Below are 19,170 nucleotides of genomic sequence, written 5' to 3' on the forward strand. Positions count from 1 at the left end.
TTTATGAATAAAAGTTAATTTTCAAAAAAAAAAATATTAATAAAAAAAAATACCGAACCGAAGTTATGGTATCGGCGCTATTTGGTACCTTTTTTTTTTTTTAACAAGAACTGCTAGTACAAAAACCCAAAACCCATTTTAACGTCCAAACAACTATTTATATTATGTTATAAAGTAAAACAAAGTAAAACTCATTTTTGTTAGATTTTAAGTTTCTAACAATTTATCAAAATCACATTACATCAATAACGTACACTACTCGCCGCCGACGCCGCCGACGCCACCACCACCAATCGCCGTCGCCACCAACGCCACGGCCGACACGCGCCACACCACAACATCTCACCGCCACCACCGCTGCTACCGCCGCTACTTACCACCATCCATCATGACCACCATCACCATCGGTCCATCGTCACATCATGTGGATATACCCTTCTGGTTTGTATAAACATGAAAATATCTTACCCTTGTCGGTTGTCACTCACAGTACTTATTGAGTTCAAGAGCTTCAACCATTAGCATGACAACAAATGAGTACCAACATGACTCAACAACTTCTAAACATTGGTATACACACCTTATAACGTTATTACCAAAAAATCATGCCAGTAAGTACTGTTATTAACCACTACTAGATATGTGTAAACAAACACTTGCCAGCTTGCTAGACTTCAAAAGTTCAAATACAAACATCAATGAGTTAAACTTGATCTTCCCAACGCTCATACCACATCAATGAGTAACGCTGGGCTTAATTTGCCAATATGCATAAACTGGAGTTTCTGCTTTTAGGGCCGGATATACCACCACTGGCTTTGTCAGCTTTTAATTTAATTAACAAAAGGTTAGCTTTTGTTTTCTTTGGCTTCCAATTTGCTCTATACAATTAGGTAGAAAACCAATAATATATCCCCCCAAGAAAACTGAACGTAATAAAATTTTAACGAGGATACGGGCTAAGACATGACAACAGTTTGATAGTACCACGCAAGGTGGACCAATTCATTAAACATGACCTTTCATATATAGAGTAATACACATGACTAATGACTTCTCATCATTTTTGTTTTTGTCCTTGCCATATCTAATTATACTCCTAGATTATCCCAAATACTTCTATATATACAAATTAAGACTTGAACTTTAGCCTTTATCAAATGGCTTAGTCACACATTGGCAACTTCTTCTCATCTTTTAAGTGGCCACTCACTAAAGTTTTACAGAGGGGATGAGGGTTGGATCCTGCTAAGTACTATAATGGTGCATACCTCAAGATTTTCCCCTTGAAACGCCTACTAATATAGTGAGACCGGTTAAAAAAAACCCGAGTGTTCTGCTAATGTATAATTCCTTACCCATAAATGATGGGAATCAAGTCTTGTCTTCTTAATTAAAAAACCATGAAACTACGATCATTAGTCATTACAAAGTTTAACTAAAAGAAACTTTTTGGAGCTTACTTACGAACAGTACTAAAGGTGTCATAAAATAAAGCCCAAGTTTTGTCACTTTTTATGAAGTTTCCCGTTTATATATGATGTTATATCAAGAGATTTATATCTGCCTCTTATCTTTACTATTTTACAAAAAATTTCCATTCCACCTCCAACCCCACCCAAGTACCCCATCCCAATTTTAAAAATACTAAAAGGAAATATTAGTTTATAAATGATTCAACTTCCTTTCATAAATTCTTTTATAAGTCATCAAAAAAGTTACTTAATTGTCCTAATATCTTACCAATTCACACTTTAAACTCATAAAATATTTTCACTACCATCCAACTTTAATTAAAATAGAATTAACTCAACTTACACCACTCAACGTTGTCATCACCACCAACACCGTTATCACCAGACCGTGCTTGCCGCCACGTCCGTTGTATTGTGCGGGTACACCGTGTTAGTAGTTTACAACAATAAGACAATTAGTCTATAAACGACGTTGTTTATGTATCTAATTAGTGATAGGGTGCTAGTTGAAGTTTGTTTAGGTTGATATATCAAGTACTCGATCCGTGGATAGTATACTAAGTGGTTACTCGTTAAGTTGGAATGTTTCGGTCATTGACTTATTGGTTTTGATTAAGTACGTTTATGTACAAAAAGGTTTGACTTGATTGTACCCTCCAAGTTTTATGCATTATTTTTTTATTTTTGATCGGTAATGTATACTCTTGATTTGTACCGCATACCGAATTTAAAAATTTACAAGTAGTATACATATTTCGGACATCAAGATATACTCGTATCATTCTTTTTAAAAATCAGATCTCTCTTTTCTTTTTATTCAATCAGCTTGTCACACGTACACAACTAAAAAATAAAATTCAACTAATTTTCTCAATATACAAACAAATTAATGAGGTTATCACCTCATCTGGGTTCATCAACAAATTTTATGAAATGGGTTTAAAACTCTTAAAATCAAAATCCTAGTTTCACATATGTAATTAAGTAAGAGTACATAAATACGTTCAACTAAATAAATTGAAGTTCAAAACTTTCTGAGTGAACTTATCATATGCAGTTTGATAGCACTATTCCCCCGCTCAATAATTTATTGTTTTATGAGTTGGTATCTATCTATCTATCTATCTATCTATCTATCGGGTAAAGGTTAAATAAAGCATGCAGTACATATCTTAGGTAAAACAGGGGATATTATGTAAAAATTCAGAGAGGAGGTTATATAAAATTCAAGAGGTTATGTGTGTTTATCTAATTCAAAGGTTTAATTTGTAACTGTTTTTAAAATGACAGTACCTAAGCTTAGATAAAGTCTGCAGTACGGATCATTTTTTCCTATCTATTATTAGGTCATGTCGTCAAATCATCAAGACATATCTAAAAAGATTTTGGTATAAGGCAATGCAATTACTCGTTTGTTTCTTACTAGAATGAAGTAAGTCATTACATGTTCTAACTCATCAGCCTCTGTATCTATATATCATGCTGCTTTTTTTTTGTTTTTTTGCTATATTATTGTGTAACAGTGTCTAACTATTTAAGGCATTGGCTCATCTTGATTTTTCGATCACTTAATCCTTTCAAAATCAAATAATCAATTGCTAACTAGACTTCGATCTGGTTTCAAACCATTTCAATTCCATGTATGCAACAATGTATTTCTCCGCCAAATAGTTAATAATAATATCCCTATGTATAAAATAAAAAAATCTTATTTTTTCGATTATTTGATAGATAATTAATGTTTATTAAATACTTAAATAATGATAATTAGTTATACATTAGATATGTTACTTTTATAGACTAATAAGGCATCAAAATGATGCAATATAAAGATTTCATTATTTATTTTTTAATTTTTCATCTAAAAATGAGACAACTAAGAGGGTGTAGTTTGTGATTGCTCTTTGAGATAGTTATTTGCTTATTTCGTTTGTATAACGCGAATAATGAAAAAATATTAGCATTGTACCCGTGTGATGCGGCGGCGGTTTGGTGGTGACGACGATTGACGGTGCTGACAGTGGGCGTGGTGGTGTTGTTCATGGTGGGTGCAACTGTGTAAGTAATTTTTGTAAATGTAATTTAAAAGATAAATGATTAACGATGTAAATTAATTTATAAAGGGTAAAATGGTAATTTTTCATTTAACACTTTTATGAGAGAGAATGTAATAATTATTATAAGATAGTATAGATATTTGGGGAAAAAAAAAGTTAAGATATTATATTTTCCATAAAGAGAAAACACAATTTTGGAAATATAAGTTAGAGACGTGATTTTCAGAACATATATAATTTTTAAACACAACAATTATTTTTTAAACACAACAATTATTTACAAATGCAATCGAAATACCCCTAATATGACATAATAATTTGATTGTATGGATAGTATACGGCCCCATTAGTCTTGAGTAAAACATAACACCTATCAGAATTTAGGTATTCGACGTGTATGCGGTACAACCTCCTTTTTGTACATGAAGAAAATTTATAAATTTAATTTCAATACAAAGCAAGGGGAATCTGACTTTTATTCCTTATTATTATGCACTAACAAACTAAACGAGACACTCACTCTTCATGTTCGAAATGAACCGCCAGGCACCTTGTCGTGATCTATGTGTTTCCTACTGTAATACCTTTCATGAGTTTTATTGGCCACTAGATAAATTTGTTTTTTATGTGTTTATTTAATTATTCATATAATTCTATATAACTTTAATTAGTTACTATACTAGCTGATTGATAATTCAAGTATTTTTTAACAGATGATATGTAATTAAAGTTTAATATATATACTCCGTGTATAAATAAATTATAAAAACTTGTCATGAAACTAAATAAAAACAATCTTATTTTGTTTATCACCCTTTAGAAAACAATATCGAAGAAGCGTATATTCAAATTTGTGGGATCATAAAACCAAAAAGAAGTTTATTTTAGTGATAAACTTGATAATATATTTTAATGTGTATGTTTTCACTTTTACGTCAACACAAAATTTAAATACTGAACTTGGACACGTACAGACAAAAGAAAAAAAAAATGTAACAACTACATAATGTTAGTTTGTATTATTGTGGTCATATATAGGTTGTCTTCTTCAACTTGTGAGTAACTATTATAATACAAGTTTTTAACATATTTTTTAAGGATTAGGTAGTAATGGAATCGTTTCACTAAAATGTAAAATTGAAAATTCCATAAAACCTTATCAAAGAAAAGGTAAGGGAAGATATATAAAAAAAAAAAGAAAAAGAAAAAAAGTAGCAAACTTAAATACTTCTAACTAGGTGGTCTCGGTTTCTGAAACGCCTATATTTGTTGTGGTTATCGGGGTTTTTTTTAAACGTAATACCACAACCGTACCATTATTTATGTTACCGGCCCAAAAAATGATGTAGGAATTAAAATAAAAACATCTTAAAGTTCGAAAAAATGCAATCAACAAAATTTACAAGTTGTTAAAAAAAAATGTTGAAAATAAATTTGATCAAAAGTTAAGAAAAATTCAAAATAAAAAAAAATGCCAAAAAATCAATAATTACAAAAGAAAATATATAATAAAACAAAAAGTTAAAAATTAAAAATTAAAATCAAAACCAAAACCACAAAACCTTATAACAAAAAGTTTGAAAGAGGTGATACAATTTTGTGCATGGGAGCGGGAGAACGTACATTTTGCGCTCGCAATTTTTATTATATCAAACATAGGGTTGTGATTATTTGAAAAGTAAAATTTTGGTTAAATTTAGAAAACTGTTCAAAATACATTATGATCTGAAATTTAACACAATGTGTTTTTAATTTTTTTTATTTTTAGAAAACACGTTGTGTTAGGTTCATATTACAATGTGTTTGAATAATTTTCTGATTTTCACGCGCTATCAAAAACAAATTGTGATATAAAACTGAACACAATGTGTTTTTTGATTATACAATAAAAACAGATTTTTACAGAATACCAAAGAAAATCGTAATAAATTTCAAAAATCGCAATAAGATTCATAAAATCTCAATAAGATTCCAAAAATCGCAACGAGATTATATAAAATCGCAATGAGATTTCTAAAATCGCATAAATATTTAACAAAATCGCATAAAGATTTTACATAATCGTATAAAGATTTTGTACATATAAAGTTGTTTATGCGAATCTGAAATCTTTATGCAATTTTTCAATGTTCTTTATAAGATTTTTAAAGTTCTTTATGCGAGTTTCAATGTTATTTATGTGATTTTCATCATCTTTATGCGATTTTCATAATCTTATTGCGATTTTAACAATCTCATTGCGATTTTCCAAAATTATTTCTATTTTTGTGGGTATTTTGTTAAAATCTAAAAAAATTGATAATTTTTTTTTAAAAAATACCTCAAATTATTATTGTGATTTAGTTGGAACATCTCTAATCGTGAATGTTTTTACGAAATGCTTTTTTGAAAAGTTTTCATAAATCTATTTGGTTCAATGAAAAAAACCATTAAAAACATTTAAAAAAAGAAAAGAAAGAAACTAATCACTGCCGTTTTATGTGAGTTTTGAGCCTCAATACGTCGACGGTGTATGGGGGTTAAGATGTAGACAAACCTTACTACTACCAATATAGAGAGACTGCTTCCAGTTTCTATTTAAGTAGTAGAAAAGGACCTCTGGCCTTTGCATGAGATAAAAATTGAATTCATGACCCCTGTCTCCAGAGATCAAAGTATTTACCACTGATTCAAACCACGTTGCTGAATACACTTAAAGTGTTGTAAATTATTAGCACATATAAAAGAGAGACTATCTTCTGATGGAGTTTCTCAACCTATTATTAAAAGTATTTGCACTATAATGGAAGAAAAAAAGCTATTACAAATGTTTAATATAATAGCAAAAAGCTTTAAAAAAAGCCGCCTTTGGGGATCCTTGTTAAGTTCGATCTATTACACGAAATCAACACACATATAGTCGATATATATTCGATAGTAACATAAACAAGAAAACCTAACACGATAACGACTTATTTGGTTCGACGTGTTGAGCCTAATCCACTATCACAAATATCATTACAAGTTAGACATTACAATAACTGACGTTTCTCTCAATACTCTCTATATTCTTACGACTCTCAACAAGTTAGGTTACAAAATGGAGACGCCTTCAACATTATTGTATATCCGAAAACACACCTGACGGGAAGAAACTGATTCTCATAAACTTTTCCCCCACGGCTCCTCAAAGAGACCTCTCCAATGGATCCATATGGAAACTCCAACTTCTTCCCAAAGTAAACATCTTCATTTTTAGGATACAATATTAATTTCGTAATTTACTCATGTAAAATAGGAGCAACAATCTCATCCCAATTTTTAGATAGTTTGTGTCGAAAAAGGGATAAAGCAGGAGTGCAAGTAAAACACAAATTTGCTTATTTCATCACTTTTATCTACTTGTTTATAGCCTTATTTAATTAGTCCAAAGTCATACTAGCTAATATATGGGTGGTATGCTATCTAGCTTTTCTAAATAATGATCCATAAAAGTCAATTGGCTCTATCAACGAGTTTGGCTAAAACAAAATGTTTCTTGTTTTGATTTGACAGAAGAGCTTGATTTTCAGAGTTAATCATTTATGTTGTTGTGGTTTAGTTGAAAGAAAACATACACCATCAAGAGAGTTTGTTATTCTGTAAGTGGTTATCATTACTCGGTCCATTACTGCTATATATATACGTTTTGAGGGTCTTTAACGATATAGTTTGACATTTGAATGTCCATTCGTGAACTGTATATGTGTCACTTAGTAAAAGTCTTACAATCTTTATTGAGTTTTTGGCTTTTTCAAAAAACCATAAATGTGTCATTTGGTAAAGTCTTACAATCTTAATTTAGTTTTTTTTGCTTTTTCAAGAAAATCACAAAAAGTAATTGATTCATTATGATCCCTTCTCTCTTCATGGTGCAAACTCCCACTTCAAAAACCGAACAGCATCAAAGAACTATTCAATTTGCACAAGGACCCAGCCTTTTCGCCCAACAAAGCCACATACATTAGCCTGGCGATTATCTCTTTCTGCTGGATCATATGGAAAACACGTAACGATTGTGTCTTCTCCAATAAATCTCCCTCAATCCGTTATGCCATGAAAGAAATAAAAACGACCAGCTACCTCTGGATTTCAAACAGAGCCCAGAAGCATGATTTAAATTGGCAGAAATGGAATTCCGTTACTTTTTAGCACTTCTCATCTTTGTATTTTGATCTCCTTGATTTCTCAGCATTGTACCTTGTATTGTACTAGCAACTTGCTAGTGTTTTTGAAGTTAATGAAATTGCAATGTTTGAAAAAAAATAAAATAATAAATACATAAACACTACCTTTTAGTTATAGAGTGAGCAATGATATAATGACAAAGTAATTATAAACAAATTCATTATACAAACTCATGTATGACCAATGAAATGAAAGGAAAGATGAAGAAACTAAAAAAAATTTTACATGTGATTTATCCACTTAACTTGCCATATCAATTTTTAAATATTTGTTTGTAATTAGTTTGTAAACTTAGTATTTCTCTTGGTTATATATAATAGATCATCATGTTATACTGAATTTGGAGGTCCGACCAATGTGGAGGCTTGTACAACTACATCAATTGCACACATCAATGACAATTTTATCAGTGGTTAAGCTTGAGAATTTTAGTAAGGACCAAAATATTTAAAGATGCATAATCAGGGTAGCCGTCTTAACATGTATACGTTTTTAAACGAAAAAGTGTAATATTGAGTGAAAATGGAAGGGAGACAGTCCCCAACTAAGCTTCGCTACTGAATCTTGCATATACTTCACCGGCTCGAGTTTTTTGTTAAAAGAGAAAAGAAAAGAACTAGTAAGATATCAAAATAAATTATGTTTATGAGTTTTTTAAAGAAAAGAAAGAAGTGAAATGATATGAAAAGATTGTCTAGTTATAACTTGTTATACTCATTTTTTGCCTTTCAAAAATGGGATGATTGAAAATGAAATGAAATGATTATTATCTTCATATCGTTTTTTCTTTTCTTTTATGTTCTCTTTCTTATCTTTTTTTTTTTTTTTTTAAATAAATGTTATATGCGTACGGTACAGGCGCTACAGTACAGTGTACTGAATTATAGGGGATTGGGGACCTTCCTAGTTGGGAACTAGAATCAGCCCAAATACTCTCACTTAACCAGATTCAAAGCCCAGTTCCTTCAATTAAGCTAGGCCCAAATTAGGTAAAACCCAATAGAATGACAGCTCAAATCCAGTCCGACTTGACTTAATTAGTACTCGTAAGTCGTACCACAGTAATGAGTTTTCATTATGGTATGGCTCCGAAATTCCGAATTAGACTATAATCACAGTCTTTCTTATGTTTGTATCTCTTCCGAAATTTACTAGTATGTGAAACTTAGAATTAAACAGAAAAATAGAATACAAAGCTACGCCCAGACGGCAACCTATCGAACGAAAGTGAGCAATTTGACGAAATCCTTTAATGTGGCCGATTTGGCGACTATGGTCTGTATAATTGATAAAAGAAATGTTATAGCCAGCATTAAACTCACATATCAACTGAAAACACATTAAGCTCGAATGCAACATAGACTAAACAACTAATAACATCCATACGAACAAAAGGATTTATACACTCACATTGATGCATGTGTGTTCTGTCAATATATAGAAAGCCGAACTTGAGAGCAAAAATCCACCTTGCTTGCTAGCAAAATTTCAACTTTTGATTTTGAATTGTGCCCGTGCAAAATCGAGAATCTTTCGGTAGGATTCGGCAGCAAAATTTCAACTTTTGATTTTGAATTGTGCCTGTACAAAATCGAGAATCTTTCGGTAGGATTCGGCATCATCTTTAAAGAAAAAAAACACATATCATCACGCATTACACAAGTACGATTGTAATATTTTAGGTATAAAGATCGAGGGACGATTAAATGAGGTGGTACTCATTTTAAGACTATTACAAGTGAAACTTTTTTTCTCTTGCCATCTTCTGTCAAGCGTCAATCCAGTCAGCATGGAGGCTTCCTTTTGTATTAATTTGTTGGAGTGAGTCTTCCATTTAAGATAGGTGTGAAAAACTTGGTTAATCTGAAGCTAAGGGAGGAAGGAGCCGAAGGGTGAGGGTTGAGGGAGATGGCGGCGAGATTCGGCTGCAACTGGAGCGAGATGGCGGCGAGCTGGGAACTCGCAGGGAGATGAAGGAGAGGGGTGAAGACAGGGACCGGAAGTGGCAAGTTTGGAAAGTTCCATTTTGACCGTCAGAGGACCGAAAGTGGAAGAAAGAAAATGCCAGGGACCAAAGTTGCCATTTTGCTGAAACTTTGTTTTGTTTTTTTCTAAAGCAAGTGTTTTTATTTGTTATTTTTTTGCTTTTATTTTTAATTTTTTTTTTGTTTTAGCTGCTTATTAATAAAAAAAAAAAAATCTTTTTTGTTTTTTTTTTTTTTCATGATATAAACTTTTTTTTTTAATTATGTAATGTTTACTTTTAAAATATAATGTGTTTTAAGTGTTATGTAATGTATTGTTATTAATAAAAGATATGAATTAAAAAAAGGTTAGTTATGTAAAGTTTATAATGTTAAGGATAAATTATTAAAATGTGAAGAAAAGGTTCAGAGTTTCAGTTGCCACTAAAAAAAGGTTGGAGAGTTGAAATAAGGTGGAGTAATTTAATTGGATAGTTGAAGAGAGATGAGAGGGTTGATAGCTTCAGGCCTTCAGCTCCCTCCTCCGTAATATGTTCTTTCCTTTTGGTAATTGAAACTAGCTGACAGAAAAGGAGAGTAAAACAAAGCATTCCTTTTGTATCCTTGCAAATCTTATATCACAATAAACCATCAAATGTGTGTTTATAACAATTTCATTTATATCACAAGAATTTTTGAATTTCTGTCGTATAATCAAACAAATGCATGACACAGTTACACTAGTCAATTACAAAAACTTTTCTATCCTAGACATGAACTTTTATTATTCTTGAACAAATCAGATTAACTTGAAGACATCAGGACTAGTAGAGTAGTACTGTAGAATACAACTATTTACTCTATATTATAATATAAAAGTATAATTATTACTTATGTTATAAAAGTATAAATTATATAATATCATGACACTCAAATTAAGTACAGTAGAAGCAAACAAAATCCATCCTATAAAATAATGTTTGACAATCACCAACGTTCAAATTCGAATTCAAAAACCCACATGGCAAAAAGAAGACAACCAACAGAAAATAAGCCCAATATCCAATATCCAAATATTCAAAATAGAAAACTGTGGTGAAACCCAATGTAAAACAAACTTACATTTTTACTCCCTCACCTTTCCTTAATATGGCTTTATGGAGTATGATTCTCAATTACTGAACCGTATTACCGTATAACCATATTTCTTCAACTTATATGGAAAGTCTTTCCATCAATTAGAATCTTTAAAATAATTTTCCAACGAAATTTTCAATTGTACCAAAACAAATTTAATTTTTCTGAATATCACAGTTTTAAAGTGATTACTTGTTTATCATTTTATAATTTAGATCAAATCTATTATTTTTTTAAAATAAAATTTAAAATCATTTTTGGTTTTATATTATATAAGAACTAGCACGGTACCCACGCAATGCGGCAGTGATTATGGCGGCAATGGTGGGGGCGGCTGTTGGTGATAGAGGCGGTGTCGAGTGGTGTAAATAATTGATGTAAAAGGTTGATGTAGATATTTTAAAAGATAAAAGACTGATAATGTAATTTAATCGTTAACGACATTTCGGATAATTCCCCCATTTAACTTTTAACAAAGAAGCTATATTTTTATAATATAAATTAAATAAGAATAAGAATGTCATAATGTGCTTAAAAATGTCGTTAGTGAATTAAACTATTTATATTTTCAAAGTGTTTTAGTTCATATATACGTATTGGTACGCCGAAAAACGACAGCAGACAAAAAAAAAGAAAATTGAACGTGATTTTGATTTGCATAAAGTATTTTATATCATTATCGAAATCATCGCTTTTAGTCATGAAACTATGATATATTCACCGCCTCCACATGCGAGTATTATATTCGTACATAAATAACTATATCTGGTATCTATTATCTTTACTAAAATTATGTCTTCCTTATTCATGAAATTAACTTTTGACATCTTATCTAGTCATTTTAAATTTACCCATTGTGTTTGTTTATTATTTTTTTAATCTATATCTATAATTTTCTTACTACACAACTTCTAATCCAGTCTTACTCTTAGTTTAAATTATGAAATTCTTTGAAATGTTTGACCAATTAACCATAAAAAATAAATAAGGCCGCGTTTGATTCACGGGAATGTTTTTATAAGAAATAAAATATGTCAAAGGAATTCGATTATGAATGAATTGAATTTGATAAAATGTTTTTTGTTTTCTTAAACTTCAAAAGAAGGAAGAAATGAAATTTCATTCACTAACCCCAAGGAATGAATATTTTATCAAATGAAATTCCAATTGAATGAAATTCCATCATCTTTTGACAACCAAACATTTTACGAAATGGAATTCAAATACAATTCCATAAGATTTATCAGAATTTGTGAACCAAATGCGCCCTAATAAACCAGGAAAAATAAAGATACGTAATAAATGTTTACACTTTCACCCCCTAATCTTTTTCAAAATATCGAAACTCACCCATAACCCAAAACCCAATGTCATAAAACAGACAAAGAGTTGGGCCCAATTTCCATGTCCGCTCCTGGCTGAATACATGTGATTAATCCAACGGCCAGGATTAAATTCCTAATTTCAAATCAATATTTTTTCCCCCCTTTCAAAAGTACAATTACTATTTCTTTATTCTATCTCTATATGTGTGTATCTATATATTCTTCACTCTCTCTGCTTTTATTTCAAACCCCTTTTCATTTCTGACACATTAAAACGGATACTTTCATTCAAAATTGATTGAATTCAATTGGGTCTTCATTGAATTTCTTCAATTTTTTCTCAATAAAATACCCCCAAAATTTGATAATTAGGGTTTTGTTCTACTTGTACGGTTTAATTTCTTGATTTCTTTTTTTTTTGGGGGGGATAATATTTCTGGGTTTTGTAATTGGAGTGATGTCGAGTGTAACCCAGAACCGGAAAATGTCGTCGTTGACGAAACGACAGGCGTCGGAGAATGTGGGGAAATCGTCGGTATTGCCGCCTCGTATGGCCAAGAAACGCCCTGCTCTGTCCAACATTACGAACCAGAGACCGCGAAATCCATTAAATTCGGTATAACCTAAATCTTTATTTATGGGTTTCTTGAAATATATAGAGTTTTGATGATTATTGATTAGATCTGTTTCTTGATTTATTAGTCATAGTTTTTGTGAATTTCTTTATGGGTTTTTCTTTGTAATGATTTATATATTATTTTCTTGATTATTTTCGTTTTTTTTTTAATACAAATTATGGTGTTAATTTTATAACAATGAGTGATGATCACATTCCTTTCATGTATTATTTTTTTGATTATTATTTTTTGGTCTAATTATTAAATCTTTTTATAAAAATTATGGTGTTATATTTTAACAATTACTGGTGATAATATTCCTTTCGTATATTATTTTCTTGATTATTTTATTTTGGTCTGATTAATAAATCTTATAAAAATTATGGTGTTATAATTTTTAACAATTAGTGGTGTTATTTATAATTTTATCTGTTGTTTTCTCCATATATTGTTAAAATGTTGATGATGTGTTAATGGTTAATATGATTTTAATACTTCCTTATTCAGATATGAAATTTAATTCATTTTTATTAATTTTTTATTATTTATCTCTGTTATATAAATCTTTATAAAAAGTGTGATGTGCTTTTGATTTTAGTTTTTGATTATGAGCCAAATATATTCAAATTTAAACCTTGACCTTATTATTATCATATTATTTTTGTCTATATAGAAACTTTGATGTTGACATGTTGTATGTATATTGTCTTGAAAAGGGACAAATATTAAAATCAAATCTCAGGTCAAATAGAAAGAAACATGGACATGTTTAAGATTTATGTTAAAATGAAAACTGTATGTATCTATATCTATATAACTATATAACAATCTGCATTTTTTTCAGACTGTACCATCTGTGTCGAAAATCAGTGACCCAAAGAAAGTGTCTTCAAATGCTAGTAACAATGGGATCCTTTCGTCGACAGTTCCCTTAAAGTCTACTGCTGCTTTGATAAAAAATTCAACCATAGGAAGAAAAGATGCAACTGTTTCAAGAATTTTCGTTCCTCCTGTTCATACTAAAATGGATCTGTCACCTTCTAAATCTGATGGGTTATCGGTCTCAATGGATGAGACAATGTCTACATGTGATTCTTTGAATAGTCCAGATGTTGAGTATATCGACAACAATGACATTGCAGCAATGGAGTCGATTGAAAGGAAAACGTATAGCAAACTCAATATTTCAGATCATGTGGAAACTAGTCTAACAACAGGTTGATTTTGATGATATATGAGTATATAATTTGTGTGTTTTTAGCAATTTGTTTATATGTTGGAAATAAAATTTTGAAATGTTTATAGGAAATGTATGCAAGAGGGAGATACTTATGGAGACTGATGAGGAGATTGTTGATCTTGATGTCGATTTCATGGACCCACAGTTGTGTGCAACTATGGCATGTGACATTTATCAGCACCTTAGAGCGTCTGAGGTGCGTCTTTTGCTTGTGTATTTCATTACTTGCGTGTTTTAGTATCGAGTTTGTACTTGAGTGATACTTTTTTTTGGGTTTTAATCAGTTTTTGTTGATATTCAGGCAAAGAAAAGGCCTGCAGTTGATTTCATGGAGACGGTTCAGAAAGACATTAATCCGAGCATGCGTGCAATCCTAATTGACTGGCTTGTTGAGGTAAAAAACAGGACTTACATGAATACATTTAATGATATATGTAATTTTTGTGGTCATTTCTTCATACTAGTTATATTTTACTGATATTAAATGCTACAACAATAGGTTGCTGAAGAGTATAGGCTTGTGCCTGATACATTGTATTTGACTATCAACTACATTGACCGATACCTGTCGGGTAATCTGATGGATAGGCAAAGATTGCAGTTGCTTGGTGTTGCTTGCATGATGATTGCTTCGTAAGATGTCTTTTATACATCTCTTTAATGGCCTATATGCATATTTTGTTTTAAAAATTCTGACGGAATTTAACAAATTTTCAGAAAGTATGAGGAGATATGTGCACCGCAGGTGGAAGAGTTCTGCTACATAACTGATAACACATACTTCAAAGATGAGGTGTGTGCTCTGCTCGTTATAAATTAGCATAAACTTTTATTTAGAGACCTACCAAGATTTACTTTACAGATCTGAATATCACTATGACTATTGTAGGTATTGCAAATGGAATCCACTGTTCTAAATTTCTTGAAGTTTGAGATGACTGCCCCAACTGTAAGATGTTTCTTAAGGCGATTTGTCCGTGCTGCTCAAGGAGCAAATGAGGTATAATATACTGCCCCCTTAATCTCATTTGTAGAAGTTGCAATTTCAACCTGTTAATTGCTTTGTGTTTGACACTTTGACCTCAAACGTGTCAATTAAAAAACTGAGCCCGATCTGTGATATTCTGACAATAATAGAGACCTAGATATCTTAGATGTAGGCAGTCATATGCCAGGGCTATCACACTTTCATCTCAAACCAACAATATCCAAATTTATTGATCTTGGCATATATATTCATAACAATAACAGAATTTAAGTCTATATTGTTTTTGCATAGTGCTAAAATCAACGGTTAGTTGGTTAAGGACCTAGTAACATTATTCAATCATTGGTTTATAACATAGGTTCGTAAAGGGTAACTTTTAAAGTACATTCCTCAGAACAGAAATGGACCAGATACATATGTCTTTCATGAACTTTTTATATGAGAAGAAATTGGCAATAAGTATATGTACACAAAATTGTCAACGTTATTACGGGGTGAAATTTAATAGCTCCCATATACTTTTTTAAGTATGCATTACTTTTATGCATTCTGCTCACACTCTACACACTCAGAAGTTATTTCAAGGAAATTACGATACCAACTACTCAGTATGTATTGTACGTAAGTATGGACAACTTAATGATCTTTGAAAGGAAGTGTGGCAATATGGGGGGTGAGGGTAACAAGTTTAAGTAGAATGTCAAGACGGGTAAGCTCTAATACAGTAGTTAGGCTGGACTGGCACGCAAGCAGTTTTAAACTGTACCCTCCAGTTAAAAATGAATAATGCTTCAGATATGATTGCAAAACAATGTTATTATTACTACATAATTAGTCAAAACTGCTTTAAATAGAATGATGGTATATGCATTTAGTTAGCTCTGGAGGACTTTCAACTTACTTGACCTGCTTGATTTGCATTTGCTTGACCCATTTGACGTGAACTAGACCTATTACTGATGGCTTGAATCACATTATGGACAAGTTGCGCAAAGCATCAACTATCTGATTTGCGCAAAGTTTTAAATCTGAGTTGTCTCTTTTAACACTGTCTCAAACGGAATACTGATCTTATTAATGTGATGTAAATAGGCTCCTTCAATGCAATTAGAGTATTTGGCAAGCTACATATCTGAGTTGTCTCTTCTCGAGTATAATATGCTGTGTTATGCTCCTTCCCTCATCGCTGCGTCAGCTATTTTCTTAGCAAGATTTGTGCTTTCTCCATCACAGAAACCATGGGTATGCTCTATTCTTTTACTTTGATTATTGCTACTATTTGCCATGATTATTGTGATGCTAAACTTTGAAATATTATAAATTCTACAGAATTCGACATTGAGGCATTATACTCAATACCAGCCATCAGATTTACATGAATGTGTCAAGGCCCTGCACGCTCTTGTTTGTGAATGCCCGAATTCAAGTTTGCCAGCAATCAGAGAAAAGTACAGTCAACATAAGGTGAGAACATTAGCCGCTTCTAGTTACTTTTATTGTGCACTTGGATCTCAATCTAACTTACATGGATCTCATTCTAACTCAATTACATTTATTTGAAACAGTACAAATTTGTAGCAAAGAAGTACTGTCCTGCATTGATGCCAATGGAGTATTTCGAGAACAGTAGCAGCTCCTAATAGACATTAGGACTTGTTTTCGTGAAATGGTGGTAGAGAGATGCATATTTTTTCTTCTCGTTGAAGTATGTTACTGCTGTTCTATTACTGTCCTAATGCTATGAATAGATAGAACCATGTTTCTAGTGCAATGAATAGATTCATTTTTTTTTCATCTTCTTTTGGGTTTGTGTTTCTTTCATGTGTCTATAGTTTCTTATTTGAATATATGGCTAATTGCCTAATTCCGAACATGAATAGATGAACCGGAAACCGAATTCAGGTACTGTTAAGATGAAAAGAAAGTCATCAGCTTGCAGAAATCAGAAGTGTTGAAACAGGCTCTTTTTTCCTTTCATTTCCCCCCTTTGGGTCTCACATATGGTTTCTGAGGATTGTCTTTATTTGTCACAATGTCAGGCATAAGCTGTAACATCTCTGCCGTACAGGTTACATGTAAAAAAAATTTACCATGGTATTTGAGTACTTAAAATTTTATCATGATTTCTGCAAAGAACTTAGTGGTTTGCAATGAAACCCAAAGTTTCTCAGTTTCTCTGCTGTATTCCAGTTAGAGTCCCATTCACAACCACAACATCTAATCCACCCTACCGCAGAAATTGTCATTCTTAAACTTTTAACAATGCATCAGAAAAATATAAATGTAGAAACTTACAATAGGTTAAAGTTATGCTTTACTTTTGAATTTTCCGCGTGTAAATGGCATTTTATAGTGTCTGCAGTCCCAGGTCAAAAGAAACTATCCGCATCAAGGTAACAAAAACTTCAAACCTGTCATAGTATTTCCCAGGTTCTAAGATGGGCTTACGTCGACATATATAGCATAAACGTACTTAGGTTGGTGCTGTACATTGTTAATCATATTGTCCCTGTCCCAACCTAGAAGTTATACTTTCTTCGAATGGACTAGTTAGGTTTAGTGGACGAGCAACCAGCAACTCGGTAAAAATAACTATATGACATACTACTTTCCAAAAAATGAACCCAGTTAATATATATTTTGGTAAATTAGTGATAAGCCATGTGGCGGAAAAAAAAGGTCAAGTAATTAAGAAACAGGTAATGGTCAAATTACGAAACTCGTCAATCAGGGTCGTCTGAAGCTTGATTATTACTTGACCACGAAAAGTCAAAAGTGGAAAGTCCACTGTATTTGACAAGTTTTTTTTTGTGAACCCATGCTCTTATCCATGGTACCGTCATGTCACATAAGTTTAAAGCTTAAGCCCAATGATGTTAGACAAAGTATCTCCAAAGTTTGACCACAAATGTTCCTAACTACATATCTATAAAGCAGAAATTTAATCTTTGAGGGGTCATTGACATGCAGTTTGTCTTGCTACTTCATAGTTTTTCAATATCGTCATGAGGTCGATTGACATGAGCTTCTTGTCAACATTATTTATTCTAAGAAATGAATTTCATAGTATGAATTTATGTAAGCTACTTGTCTTTGAGGGGTGCACTATCACTGCTTTTCCACTGCTGATTACCCAATTTTAAAGTCTTAGCCGAGACTAGGAAATGTTGGGTGTAGGTTCAAAATCCAAGTAGAAGCTATAACTAACCACCGAGTAACTTAAGGCTTATATATGTTGTTTAAATCTATCATTCTTTTAACTATGTCTAATAAGTTGTTACAGATTTTTACTTAAACACATAACATTATCGTTAGGCCTACACTCGATTTCAGAATCAACAATCGATATACTTCTTGTTGCACACAGATACTGTGTCCGTATCAGCTCAACCTGAGTCATAGAGTAACATAATAACATATTAATCATGTAAATGTAAATTAATAGGCAATTGACAACCCAAGGTTTATCTATAAACATTATAAATTATATATATGAATGAAAAAGTTATGAAAATGTTCATAAAGACGAGCTCTTCTAAAACCATGTCATCATAAACATAAGTCATGATGGCTTATTGTGGAATCGCTTTTAATGTCATTGGTCACAAAATAGATTTATCCATATCACGTATATAGATTTTTAAGATATAATAATTTGAGTGTGGTTTCTGTTTCGGTATGCAATATTATTGGTTAATCTGTTACCCATGATAACATTTCTAGTGTCGCTTTATCCTTTGTAAATAAATTAAAAATATTAACGATCAAAGTCTAACAATATTTTTAAAAATTAAGGATAAAATATTCACTAAAAAAAAGTCCATTTGTTCACATTTTGTTATAAAAAGTGTGAAAAAATTTATGAATTAAATCACATATAAAAACGTGTAGAAAAAAAAATACATTTAAAAGTGTAAATAAATTTTAAAAGTTATAAATTTTTCACACCTATAAATGTGTAAACAAAATGTTAACACTTAAAAGTGTAAACAAATGTCAAGTATTTTCACAATTAAAAGTGTGAAACTTAATTTGTAACACATGATTTGTTTACACATGGAGAGTGGGAGAAAAATCATGTGTTACAAATTAACTTTCACACTATTGATATCACTTTACACACTTGAAAGTGTTAAGTTTTCTTTTCTACATGTATAAGTG

The 19,170-nt window shown here is 31.4% G+C and overlaps 1 protein-coding gene across 1 annotated transcript; it reads left to right on the top strand.

Moving 5' to 3' along the window:
* The first annotated feature begins 12,421 nt into the window (after positions 1-12,421).
* On the top strand, positions 12,422-16,803 carry LOC122579394 (cyclin-A1-4). The gene is made up of 10 exons (XM_043751563.1): positions 12,422-12,780; positions 13,626-13,998; positions 14,087-14,217; positions 14,323-14,415; positions 14,521-14,654; positions 14,739-14,814; positions 14,911-15,021; positions 16,102-16,251; positions 16,339-16,473; positions 16,575-16,803. Exons 1-10 carry the CDS (start codon positions 12,622-12,624, stop codon positions 16,647-16,649), a joined length of 1,437 nt encoding a protein of 478 aa, XP_043607498.1. The 5' UTR covers positions 12,422-12,621; the 3' UTR covers positions 16,650-16,803.
* Positions 16,804-19,170: the final 2,367 nt, after the last annotated feature.

Source organism: Erigeron canadensis, chromosome 8 (assembly GCF_010389155.1).
Source record: "Erigeron canadensis isolate Cc75 chromosome 8, C_canadensis_v1, whole genome shotgun sequence".
Taxonomy (NCBI): Eukaryota; Viridiplantae; Streptophyta; class Magnoliopsida; order Asterales; family Asteraceae; genus Erigeron; species Erigeron canadensis.

What these genes read in the sequence shown, in the direction of transcription:
- LOC122579394 (XM_043751563.1), top strand. Translation starts at nt 12,622, where the DNA reads ATGTCGAGTGTAACCCAGAACCGGAAAATGTCGTCGTTGACGAAACGA. An exon ending in TAATTGACTGGCTTGTTGAG is followed by an intron (nt 14,416 to 14,520) that starts GTAAAAAACAGG and finishes CTACAACAATAG; the next exon opens with GTTGCTGAAGAGTATAGGCT. An exon ending in ACACATACTTCAAAGATGAG is followed by an intron (nt 14,815 to 14,910) that starts GTGTGTGCTCTG and finishes TGACTATTGTAG; the next exon opens with GTATTGCAAATGGAATCCAC.